Here is a 13,638-nt window from a genome sequence, read left to right on the forward strand (position 1 = left end):
CTAAACTTCAAGTTCTCTCGCGATCAAACTACACAACAGGTATAACAGCAGCTAAGCAACTCATAACAAGCCCTGATGGAAGAGTTCTTTTCTTTCTTTTTTTAAAATTACTTTAGGGGCTGGTGCTGTGGTGCAGTGGGTTAAAGCCCTGAGCTGAAGCACCGGCATCCCATATGGGCACCGGTTCTAGTCCCGGCTGCTCCACTTCCAATCCAGCTCTCTGCTGTGGCCTGGGAAAGCAGTGGAAGATGGCCCAAGTCCTTGGGCCCCTGCACCCACGTGGGAGACCCGGAAGAAGCTCCTGGCTCCTGGCTTTGGATCAGCACAGCTCCGGCCGTTGCGGCCATCTGGGGAGTGAACCAGCAAATGGAAGACCTCTCTCTCTGTCTCTATTTCTCTCTGTAACTCATCTTTCAAATAAATATTTAACAAAATTACTTTACTTTATTTGAAAGTCAGCATTATAGAAAGAAAGGGTGATCCAGAGAGACAGGGAGAGAGAAAGAGATCTTCCATCTGCTGGTTCACTCTCCAAACGGCTGCAACAGCCAGGGCTGGGCCAGGCTGAAGCCAGGAGTCTGGAATTTCATCTGGGTTTCCCACGTGGGTGGCAGGGGCCCAAGCCCTTGGGCCTCATCTGCTCCTTTCCCAGGTGCATTAGCAGGGAGTCAGATGAGAAGTTGAGCAGCCGGGACTGAAACCAGTGCTCCAGCATGGGATTCTGGCGTTGTAGGTGGCAGCTTCACACCCTGCGACATAACACGAGCCCCTGTTGCTTTCATAATAGGAGAAAAATATTCCTCAGGAAGCACCAGTTATGCTAATTATGCTAACTTGATCTGCTTTCATTTCTTCGGCATTAAACCCAACAAGAACCATGTGGTATTATGGTATCGGCAGGAAAGACCAATACTCCGTACCTCCCCAGGCACGTTTCTCTTCCAATTTCAAGATGAGCATTGCTTCCGGCAGCTTTGAGAACACCAGACAAAATCAAATCAGGGGGCCTGCGATGTGGCCTAGTGGGGAGAGCTGCTGCCTGCAATGCCAGCACCCCATTTGGGGCCCAGTTCAAGTCCTGGCTGCTTCATTTCTGAACCAGCTTCTTGCTAATGAGTCTGGGAAAGCAGCAGCAGATGCCCCAAGTGCCTGGGCCTCTGCCACCCACACGGGATGGAGCTCCTGGTTTCTGACTTCGGCCTAACCTGGGCCACTGCAGCCATCTGGGGAGTGAACAGGCAGATGGAAGACTTCTCTCTCTCTCTCTCTGCCACGGAGTGGGTGGGGCAGAAGCTTGCCCCCTACTGGCCAACCCGTGGCATGGGGCTGGGGGGTGCTGGATTTAGGACACGTTTCCCTGCTTTTCTTTCTCTGCCCTTCCTAGAAAGACACAGGAGCCACTGTTCAGCTGTGTTACTAACACAAGAAAAAGAACAAAACCAGCACTTGTTATTAAGTCCTTTATGTTTTAAAGCAATTGTATGAACTTGAGAAATACTGCTCATGAATAGGGAAGCAGAGTGTCAGGGGCTTAAAGAGTTCCAGAGGAAGTAATCTCCCTATGCTCCAGTCATGAGTTTCCAAGGCTATGGAAGCCCCTTGAGTTCTCCGACTCTTATCTTGTTTAGACAAGGTCATAGTCAAAGTGGAGGTTCTCTCCTCCCTTCAGAGAAAGGTACCTCCTTCTTTGAAGACCTGTTCTTTCCACTGAGATCTCACTCACAGAGATCTTTTGCCAGAGTGTCTTGGCTTTCCATGCCTGAAATACTCTCATGGGCTTGGAAGTTAATTTTTCTTATAGAAATTTCAGAATAATGGCTAAAAAGCATAAATCGTTGAGCAAATCCACAATATCCAATTAAGATACAATTAAAAGTGAGGGTTTTTTTTTTTTTTAAAGTTTTTATGTATTTGTTTGAGAGGCAGGGACAGAGAGGGGTCCCATTTGCCAGTTCACTCCCCTAAACAGCTGAGACTAAGGAATCCAATCTAGGTTTCCCACATGAGGAGCACCCATCGCCTGCTGCCTCCCAGGGTGCACCCAGCAGGAAGCCTGAATCTGGTAGAGCCAGGACTGAAACCCAGCCCTCCAGTGGGAGATGTGGCTGTCCCAAGAGGTACCTGAACCGCTACGCCCCCAGTGGTTAAGCCATCACTGTAACACATGCATGAGAAAGCCCAGCATTGAAATGTAACGCCAAGGGAAGCAAAAAGCCAAAGTACGCTGCTGCAGCCAGTTCACTACCACCAAGTCAGACAGCAACAAGGCACTGCCTGTGTGCACAGCCTGGCACCTATGGACATCAGTGCTACAACCAGCGGCAATGGCTCAAAAGCCAAACACACTCCCCAGTCCCTCTGCCCAGCAGCTCAATATCACCTGGGGACGTGGAGGAAGCGCAGACTCACTGCCACCCTGCCCCTCCCCCGCCAAAAAAAGCCAGGCTGTTGATTCCATCAGAAACTGTGGATTAAAGACATCCACAGTGAGCATAATACAGGTAAAAACTGCGTAGCCCTAGAGGTGGGGCTGGAGGTCTGTGAGCAGGGCAGGGGCGCTGCCCACTGCGTCCTCTCCAAGAGTGCTTCTGCCTGTGGATCCTGAGAGGCCTTCTCTGAACTCCAAGGACACAGCAAACAGATGGAGCACAGAGCGCTTCCCGGTGATGGCAGACTCACCCCCGGCAGGCAGTGGAAAACGTGGGCGGATCTGAGCGAGCTGGACTGAGACCATCTGCCTAGAACGCTCTAGGAACTCACTGGGGCCTTGAACGAACAGTGAGGGGTCGTGCCTGAACAGCGGGGTAGGGGTCAGGGGGAGAGGCTGCAAGCTTGATGGACTGACCCGGGGGCTGAGGGTCCTGCTCATGTTGGGAGATCACAGGGATTCTCTGAGAAGCAGGACATGGAAACCTAAGGAATCCACACAGCAGTCGGGGAAGGGCAGCAGCTGGAGTGGGACGTACATCACTTTAGGGTCCTGCTGGGAGTATAAGAATCCAGTGAGAGGAGGGAGGAATGGCCTGATGGAAAAGAGAGGCTCTTTGCCACAAACAAGTTCCTATTCCATTCAGATGTCAGGGACCCAAGGTCAAGGGCAAAGGGAAATGTGACAGCCCAAGTGCATATGATTAAACCAAGCTAAACAGTAACTTGACTTTTAGAAGTATCTTTCTTGTGAGGCAGAGTGACAGTCACACTCACACACACACACCTCTCCCATTTGCCGTGTTCACTCCTCAAATGCCTGCAATGGCCAGAACACAATCTAGGTCTCCCACGTGGGTGGCAGGAACACAGCCACCCAAGTCACCATCACCTAGTGCCTTCCAAGGTGCACAGTGGCAGGAACCTGGAGCCAGGCATCCAGCCAAGGCGTTCCAGGGTGGGATGTGGGCTTCTTGGTGAGAAGTTTTACTGCCAGGCCAAATGCCCACCCCACTGTCCAGATGACTTCTAATGCAATGGCCACTGGTCGTGTGCGTGAGCCTGGGAATGTGTGCACTGCTATTTGGGAGCCGGGCACTGCAAGGTCCATGCAAACAAATGCACCTATGGGAATATTCAGCAGGGGAGGTCTGGGGAGACCTGGACCCTGCAGCTACAGCGCATTCTGAATCTCCTTTGGATGTGTGTGTGTGAACCCACACTTCTGAATCATGCAAGCCATGCCAGCAGCTGCTGGCGCCACCAACCACCTCCCGTGCAGAAAGATGTGGGAATCCCCAACCGTCTATTTAAATGGACACCACGTGCTGCAGCCTCTCAAAGGACTCCTTCCACTTGACTGCCGTCGGGTTTATAAAGCAGGGGTGGCCATCTGCATACTGCCAACATCATTCACGGGCCCCCACACAATTGTCAACTTAAAAATTAGCATGCTGGGGCCGGCGCTGTGGCACAGTAGGTTAACGCCCTGGCCTGAAGCGCTGGCATCCCATATGGGCACCGGTTCTAGTCCCGGATGTTCCTCTTCCGATCCAGCTCTCTGCTATGGCCTGGGAGTGCAGTAGAAGATGGCCCAAGTCCTTGGGCCCCTGCACCCACATGGGAGACCCGGAAGAAGCTCCTGACTCCTGGCTTTGGATCAGCGCAGCTCCGGCTGTTGCAGCCATCTTGGGAGTGAACCAGCAGATGGAAGACCTCTCTCTCTGTCTCTACTTCTCTAACTGTCTTTCAAATAAATAAAATAAGTCTTAAAAAAATTTAGCATGCTGTAGATTCATTCAGTTTCGAGTCCTGCCCGTGGTTGCCTTGGCAGTTAGACAAAATGATTCTGAGGACCGCATATGGCCCGTGGGCAGGACATTCGCCACCCCGGTAAAAAGAGCAGTGAACAGGAGGCATTATGACCCTTTGCTTTAAGTCACTGGCTTTGGTCCTGGGAGCTGGGATCTCTTACCACACGTTTACAGGAGCAACAAGGGCGGGGGAAGCCTGAGATTGTCCACATCTGTGAAGGCTGGACAAGGGGGAAGCTTGGGATGTTAATGGGAGTCAAACCGACTGACACGTCTACTTATTTAGTTGAGAGACAGAAAAAGAGAGGGAGAGCCTGTGCTACTCCCTGTCCACTGGTCCACTTCCCAAACACCTGCAACCATCCCCAGCTCTAGGCTTTTTCAGGAGCCAGGAACCCAATCCAGGTCTCCCATGTGGGTGGCAGGAATCCAAGTATTTGAGCTGTCAATCACCACGGACTCCTAAGGTCTGCATTAGCAGGAAGCTGTAGCCAAGAACTCGGGCACTCGACGATGAGACATGGGCGTCCTAAGCTACAGGACCAATGCCCACCCCGACTCGCATTTCCTAACTACCTAATGCAGCTTCATCAAGTGACTGCGCAGCCGGAGATACCGGAGGACTACCGTGACAGCTCATTGTGCTGAAGGTCTCAGTGCCACAGGGAGCCCAGGTGAGTCCCCCCTATGCAAACTGCTTGGGACCAGAGGCTTGAGAGAGGCACAGTGTTTTTGCTGTCCCCTCTCCTACATGGGCCCCATGAAGGTGCCACCAGCATCCATTCTTCATGGACGACTTAAAGTCTCTGCATGACCTGCAAGCACCAAAGGCCAGGAGACTGCACTGTGCAGGCTGGACAAAGGCCTTTAAGATGAGCGACTTGCAGCTTGAAAGCCACAGGTAGCATGCACCTTGAAGCTGGACCCTCAGTGTGTCACTCAGACTTACACGCGAAAGCCGGCACTCACCAACCAAGACGACCAGCCGGTATTTCTCGTGAGTTTGTCTCCGGTATGGCGTCACCTCCTCGTAGGTGGGCACGTCAGCTGTGTCGTACTGTTCGCTCTTCTTGCACTCATACATGGACTTGTTTGTTTTCTTATCTTTTCTACTAAGCCGGAAGCTTCTTCGAAAGCCGGCTGCAAATACAGAAGAGAGAAATATATATTGTGTAATAACCCCACCTCCCAAAAAAAAACCCCAAAAGCAAAAATTAAAAAAAAAAAACCTCTCAGAGCTAGGTTAGATTTTATTCATTATAACACTATTATAAGTGCATTCATCAAGAGAAAAAAAAATTGTACACAATTTCTTAAGACAGCATTTTTTTTTTCTTTTTAAGACAGCCATTTGTAAGAGAAATATCTATTTAATATTTAATTTTTATACCTGGAATAATATATATTTATTTGGTTCTAGGTCATAAAGAATTCTTTTCAGAAATCATAAAGAAACCATAATAAAGCAGAATCACTCAGAAGTCACCAATATATTCACTGTGGATTGGTGAACACACTTTCAAAAAATTAAAGACACCATAAAAGCATTGTAGATGTAAATGACAAATTCTCCCATGCATCAATATTTGAAGCATAACCTAAACACACACCTGTGGCACAGACAGCATCTACTGTTAAATGAAAAGCAAACTAAATCAGGGAACTCACGGTGTGGGCTGGGCTGAGAACCAGGCTCAGCGGGCAACTCTGAAGTCACTCCACTCTGATGGGATTCCCAGCGAAGGGCTAACCAACCGAGCCAGGTTCACTATCTCCCACGGAAATTCTGTTTTCATTATCTAAAGCATTTGCAATGAAGAAGAACTAGCTTTCACAGTCTCCACTGTGTGCCCATCCACAGGTTATGCTACATTTTCCCATTTTAAAGACTTAAGTATACTTCATGTCTGTGCAAAGAACCCTCCTAAGCTGTCATTTAGTGTGTACTTAAGTTTAGGCTAAAGTTTCTCTTCTCAGTCAACTCCATTTCATTGTCTTTTGTGCCGCTGGCTACTGCCTCGTTCTGGTTTCATTTCCTTTCTAGAAGACTGGGGATTATCACACACGCCAATCAAGCACTCAGGAAGCAGGGCCAATCAGTTCTCCACCTAACACTTAGACTTGCTCCAAATCCAGACTTCAAGGAGAAGACAGTGTGCTTATTCAAACATGGAATCTATATTCTATGTCAGCACCATAGTATAAAATAATATGCAAGCACATGTTTAAATATATAAATGGATATTCTCTTTAGGAAGAATATGGGTTAAACTGGCTAGGTATAAAAGTGTCTTAGAAAGGCAAGACATCTTAGTGCCAGTTGTGGAGCAGCACCTTAAGCTGCCACCTGCAACGCTGGCATCCCACACTGGAGCGATGCTTCGAGTTCTGGCTGCTCTGCTTCCGATCCACCTCCTGCTGGTACTCCTGGGAAAGCAGCAGAAGATGGTCCATGTACCCGGGCCCCACCACCCACATGGGGGAGTCTGATGGGAGTTCCAGAGGCCCACCCGTCATGGGCATTTGGGGAGTGAATCAGAGGATGGAAAAATCTGTCTCCCTCCCTCTCTGTTACTCTGCCTTTTAAATAAGATAAATTTTTTTTTAAAAAAAGCAAAATTGAGGTATTTTATAATGAAATGAAAAAACCATTAGAACAGACATGTGTGAATTTTAGGAACTATGAATATAGTGACTATTACCACTGACTTGAGAAATTAATAAAACTTAAAATAAAAGCAATTTTTTTTAAAGATTCATTTATTTGAAAGAGTTACACAGAGAGAGAAGGAGAGGCAGAGAGAAAGTCTTCCATCCACTGGTTCACTCCCCAAATGGCCGCAATGGCCAGAGCTGCGCTGATCCAAAGCCAGGAGCCAGGAGCTTCCTCCAGGTCTCCCATGTAGGTGCAGAGGCCCAAGGACTTGGGCCATCTTCTACTGCTTTCCCAGGCCATAGAAGAGAGCTGGATTGGAAGTGGAGCAGCCGGGACTTGAACCGGCGCCCATGTGGGATGCTGGCCCTGCAGGTGGCGGCTTTACCCACTGCGCCACAGTGCCGGCCCCAGCAATTATGTTTTAAAAAAAAAATTATCAGTGACTAAACACAGAGTTAGACAGCTCAGCTTAGGGATTCAGAGTTTAATGAAAATCAGTTAAGATCTTAAGAATGGAGTGATAAAATTCATCTGATAATGCATTTTTACAGCCTTCCAAGAGTTATTCTGACTTGGAAGGGATACTGGAGTTATTTGAGGGCAAAGATTATTGGGAAAAGATTTGAAACAAGGAAAGGGGTGGCCCCAGATCTGCAGTCTGAAGAAAAACACGTGAAGCGGCCCAGGAATGAGACACACCGGGGTCTCTATAGCAAGGGTTCCAGCTCCTGGGTAAGGACGGGGGAAAGTTCCGCTGTTCCTCGTGTTTTCTAGGACATGGGGAAGTTCCCCTCCTGCCCCGGAGTCTTCACCACAGCACGCAAGAGGCAGCGAGATCTGCAGGCCATTACCCCGAAGACAGGTGTCTCCTGGGACTTCAGCTGTCCCCAGCCACCTCTGCACCCAGCTCTCTCACTCCCGACGGCTGGCCCAGGCTCCAATGCAGTGTGACAGAGCTCTGGTTTGGCCCCAGACCCCACATCTGCCATTCTTTTAGTTATTTCCTCAGAAAGCCCACTCAATATAATAAAAGTATGTTAATTCCAAGGAGTTAATATATATCATATCGCTACTAATACTCTGTGAAGAACGATTAATAAAATGCCTGTGACTAATAAAATATAAAGTGATAGGGATACTTTTCCCCCTTTTTTCCTTTTTAAAGATTATTTATTTATTTGAGAGACAGAGTTACAGACACAGAAAAGGAGAGAGAGGTCTTCCATCTGCTAGTTCACTCTCCAAATGGCTGCAACAGCCTGATCTGGGCCCATCCGAGGCCAGAAGCCAGGACCTTTTTCAGGGTCTCCCACACGGGTACAGGTGCCCAAGGACTTGGGCCATCTTCTACTGCTTTCCCAGGCAAGTTAGCAGAGAGCTGGATCGGAAGTGGAGCAGCTGGGACTTGAACTGGTGCCCATATGGGATGCAGGCTCCACAGGCGGAGGCTTTACCTACTATGCCAAGGCACCAGCCCCTAGAGGCACATTTTCAATAAACAAAGCTACTTACCAGCTCTGTAAACTGACTTTTCAATAGATGGGACTAATGTTTCCCTAGATTTGTTCCTGCCTCATCAGCCTCTCTGAAATCATTGACCTTCATTTCCTATAAACTAGTTGTGAATAGTCATCCCTTAAATAGTAGTTCAAATTTAAATAAAGTTACAACTCACATAATCCACTGCCCTAATATTTTGTGTGATTTTAGACTGATAAAAATATGTTGTTTAAACTACCTAATAATTTAATCATTTTAGCTTGGTTTGATATAAGTATAGACAGTATCATAAAATAACCAACTATTATAATCTATCATCACTTGGACCCCTGAATCAACCTCTTCATTATTCTCATGCAGATTTTCTAAGTTCTATGAATGTTAATTATTTTTGTTCTAATTAGAAAAGCTAGAATGTTCTAATATCAGGTGCATGGCTCATGCCTCCTGGAAGTTAATTATAGGATACGCGGCTAGAAATATAAACTCCTGTGCTGGTGTTGTGGCTTCATAGGCCAAGCCTCGCCTGCGGTGCTGGCATCCCATATGGGAGCTGGTTCTAGTCCCGGCTGCTCCACTTCCGATCCAGCTCCCTGATGATGGGCCTGGGAAAGCAGTGGAGGGTGGCCTAAGTGCTTGGGCCCCTGCACCCAGGTGGGAGACCCTGAAGAAGCTCCTGGCTCCTGGCTCCAAATGGGCCCAGCTTAGGCTGCTGTGGCCATTTGGGGAGTGAACCAGCGGATGGAAGGCCTTTCTCTCTGCCCCTCCCTCTGCCTGTCTATAACTCTACCTCTCAAATAAATAAATAAAATCTTTAAAAAAAGATATATAAACTCCTTTACGAGTATTCCTTGTGATGGAGGTCTGAGGGAGTGTTTCCTCAGCTCACTACAGAGCTACAGATTCTTGGCACAGGAACAGATGGAGCAGGGACATAAATGTGTCGTCCAAAGCAAATAACGTCCGACAGTGAAAACCCGAAAGATTCCTCACCAGCAAATCCCAGCTGAACCCAGAATCACAATGCCTGCATGTTGGCAACACACTGGTGCTTCTCCTTTCATCATAAATGACAGAGCAGGGAAGAGAGAGACGGTACTGAGGTTTCTGAAGTGAGGTGACGTTGTCCCAGATGGGGACCGTGCCCTAAACAATGGCTTGATGTCAGCCATCCAGGGCTCTGTACAGAGCAGGTGCTCACCCGCAAGCTGACCAACTGGAATTTAAGCACCCAGTGACAAAAACCCACATGGTCATTCCTGTCTCGTTCAAATTGCAACAAAGCAGGCAGGACACATTTTGCACCTTCCCAAGTCAACACTCTCAGAGGCAGATGGCAGGACCGAGCAGTGTGCCGGTGACTGCCTTAGAGCTGGGTGGAGCTCTGGACGTCACCAGGCTGGCCCCTCAGCGTGGGCACAGGTGGCACCTGTCACTCACGCACTCATCCCCGGCAGTTTCGCAGTAGCAACCACCAACCACATGCAGTCCACGTAGGTCCCCAGCTTCAGCCCCTCATCCTTGGGTTATGAAACAAGAGAGGCAGGCAGGTGGCTGCCTGGTCACCGGCGAGAGAGGGGCAGGCGGTCTGGTCCAGCACCTACGCTTCCTTGCTGATCTGTCAGCTGTGTGGCCGGGGGAATCTCAGAAACTGTGTCTAGCAAGAAACAGAGGAACTGAACTAAGAGCCTCATCAGTCCACTTTTAATTGAATCTATTTTAATTTTCATAAAAATATTATGAAAGATACGAGATGCTAAGATTAAAGCTCAGATGAAATATGCTATACATGTTAAATGCCTGAAGCACCTTATTAAGTGGTAAGGAATTTTTTTTTTTTTTTTTCGACAGGCAGAGTGGACAGTGAGAGAGAGAGACAGAGAGAAAGGTCTTCCTTTGCCGTTGGTTCACCCTCCAATGGCCGCCGCGGCCGGCGCACCGCACCGATCCGATGGCAGGAGCCAGGAGCCAGGTGCTTTTCCTGGTCTCCCATGGGGTGCAGGGCCCAAGCACTTGGGCCATCCTCCACTGCACTCCTGGGCCACAGCAGAGGGCTGGCCTGGAAGAGGGGCAACTGGGACAGAATCCGGCGCCCCGACCGGGACTAGAACCCGGTGTGCCGGCGCCGCTAGGCGGAGGATTAGCCTAGTGAGCCGCGGCGCCGGCCTAAGTGGTAAGGAATTTTAAAAAGATACAATAGGGAGCTGCCACTGTGGAGCAGTAGGTAAGGCCAGCACCTGCGACGCCAGCATCCCATGGGGCGCAAGTTCAAGTCCCAGCTGCTCCACTTCAGATCCAGCTCCCTGCTGATGCACTTGGGAAAGCAGTGGAAGATGGTCCAAGTGCTTGGGCCCCTGCATCCACATGGGAGACCCGGATGGAGTTCCTGGCTCCTGGCTCTGGCCTGGCCCATCCCTGGCTGTTGAAGTCACTTGGGGGAGATGGATAGACCTCTTATCTCTGTCTCTGAAACTCTTTCAAATAAATAAATCAGTCTTTAAAAAGAGAGAGAGAAAAGACAACAGGAAGATCGAGTGTGTCTTGACGGTTCCTTTTCTGGCAGATATTTCTGTGACCATATTTAAAAAGCATCCTTCCCTCTTATCTTTCCTACTGATCTCAATCTGTTATTTATTCCTCTGCTCAGCTACGTTCTAGAGTTACATACCCATATCTTACATTCAGACACACAGGTGCATGTATGCAGATACACACAGAGTAAGAAAACTAGAAAGGAAAATTCGCAGCCTGGAACAGCCGATAAAGCAGCCAGAACAAAGGTTACACCAAAAGGCATGAAAGCCTCAGTACTGTGTGTGATTAGTTCTCAGACTGCTTCCAAGGTTCTGTTCTCTCTCGGCAGCCAGAGGGGACTGCAGCTGGCCTGCCCTTCTAGGCAGGACACAGGCTGGAACGCCCAAGCTTCAGTCAAATAATGATTGACGTGTCCGAACTCCCAGGCTAACGTAAGGGTGAGCTTCAAGGAGACCAAGTTCTGTGTCAGAAAACAAAGGGGGCTACTGATCATAATACTTGGATCATTATACTTCAGATATTTCAATCATAATACTTGGTTCCCTTTTTAAAGGGGAGACCAAAAGAACTATGAACTTCAGCTGAAAGCAAGCAAGGACTCTTTTAGATAAAATCCAAAAAGAACCCAGAACCTACTTACGTTGTGGCACAAAAATCTAAAGGAAAGAAAAGGAACATTAAAAAGCAACTTAGAGCAAGGGAATGGTTTTACACAAAATACATTTTTCCCTGCTATTTCACGTTTTTGTAATTTATAATTGGCTCAACTTTTTTTTTTTTTCCAGGCAGGCTTTTTTTTTTTTTTTTTTTTCCAGGGAGCTTACCCACAGCTGCTAGAGATTTGTGTTTTTGAAAGGAATATCACGTTTACTTTATTACAATAGCAAAGTCACTCCAGAGTTAGGACTGGAACTGCAGGTCGGCCCCAAATCGCTAAGGGAACCTGCTGACCTAATGTTTTCCAGCAGACACTGTTTATGGCGACTGGTTAATGAATCTCTTAACTGCAAACTCTGTTTACAGTAAAACACGTTTTAAATATAAAGAGGGATATTTACGCGGCTTGCTATTTGCTCCTTCCTTCAATAAGGCTACAATAAACATCTCTGTAGATAGCTTCATTGCACAATGATTTATTTCACTAGGACAAACTGCCAGAAGTTACAGCTTGGCCAAGTGCTTAGCGGATCGGTTAATAACAACGTCCATTTTCACCCAGGACAGGTACAATGCTCAGCTCACCAATCTCTCATAAAAGGACTGCTCCACGCTTCTTTAAAATCTTCAGTGATGTGACAAGGGACAAGTTGTACATTGTTGCTATTTTCACTGCTAGAGGGGTTGAACTTCTTTTTTATGCTGGTTACTCATTTGCAATTCTTATTTCTTCTGCAAACTGTTATTAACACATTTCGATCATTTTCCGATCTTCATAAACACACACACACACATTTCTTTTAGTCAGGTCATTGCAAGGTCTTTGCCTTATCCCAAAGAGTTTAAAGCTTTTCAAGTTCCCTGCTAACTTTTAACAAGAAGAAACTGACAACGTTTAGGAGTCTGAACTTGTCAATTTCTCTCCTTTGTGACTTCTGCCACTGTTGTGAGGACTTTCCTGCCCTTAGCTCTGGTCAGTACTCACCTACATTTTCTCAGGTTTTCAAAAGGAGGTTGTATGGCTTTACACTTAATTTTTTTCATCCCATCTGGAATTACTCATGCGCGATCATGAGCTCAAGCTCGTGAAGTGTGGCTGTAATCTGATATTTTTCTAAATAATTACCCCGTGGTCCCAGCAATACTTCGAGAACAATCCCTTTTACCACTTGGGGTTGATGCACATGTGTGGACTCGCTATCAGACTGCTGCCTATGACCTCAGCAGAGTAAAAAGGTTATTCCTGGGCGGTGTTTCACTCACGCTCTCACAAGCCGTGGAGATTTACTGAGAACTTACTAGATAACAGGCCCTACTCGAAGCGCTTCGTGTAGAAGACTTTATTCCCAGTGAGGCAGGAAGCCACCGTCCACGTGTTTGTTAAGAAGCCTTTTTGGGGGTCATAAAGAAATGACTGCCAAGGCTTTGTCTGGGTCAACTGGTAAACGACAAAACAAAGCCACAAGGAGACCTGGAAATGCCCGCCTACACATGGAGAGGCACCGTGGGAAAATGACGCACCTGCTGATACTGCGAGAAATAATTTCATAGGGAAATTATCAAGGAAGAGCGGTAGCTTAATTTAGGGATCAAAAACATATGCAGTTGTTTCTGGTAGAAGGTTCTTTTCCCTCCCAAATATAATGATATACAATTATTTTAGAGTCCTCTGGTTTCAACCCAAGGACCTGTGTGACTATGCCACTGGCCTGAAGGTGCTCCGGGGAGAAGGGCCTGGAGGACAGGCAGCAAACACAGTCGGACAGAAGGGACAGGTTCCAGGGCGCCATAGCTCCGGCATGACTGGCATTCACACTCCTGTGTCACACGCCAGAGAGGGCTCCAGGCACAAAGAAGTAAGACATGGGGGCTGGCGCTTTGGCATTGCAGGTAAAGCCACAGCCTGCAGCGCCAGCATCCCATATGGGTGCCGGTTCGAGTCCCTGCGAATGCATCTGGGAAGGCAGTGGAGGATGGTCCAAGCACTTGGGCCCCTGCACCCACAGGGGAGACCTGGAAGAAGCTCCTGGTTCCTGGCTTCGGATCAGT

At 48.0% G+C, this 13,638-nt stretch overlaps 1 protein-coding gene across 2 annotated transcripts in view; it reads right to left on the reverse strand.

The window, feature by feature from the left end:
- The window catches only part of MPP7 (MAGUK p55 scaffold protein 7), a 239,591-nt gene that overhangs the window by 20,088 nt on the left and 205,865 nt on the right, over window positions 1-13,638 (reverse strand). For both annotated transcript variants that reach the window (XM_051821591.3, XM_008268037.5), the window contains one exon: window positions 5,211-5,381. In XM_051821591.3, the coding sequence (XP_051677551.1) occupies window positions 5,211-5,381 (171 nt within the window). The remainder of the gene's footprint in view (window positions 1-5,210; window positions 5,382-13,638) is intronic.

This window comes from Oryctolagus cuniculus, chromosome 13 (assembly GCF_051225735.1).
Source record: "Oryctolagus cuniculus isolate XC-2025 breed Fujian yellow rabbit chromosome 13, ASM5122573v1, whole genome shotgun sequence".
NCBI classification, from domain to species: Eukaryota; Metazoa; Chordata; class Mammalia; order Lagomorpha; family Leporidae; genus Oryctolagus; species Oryctolagus cuniculus.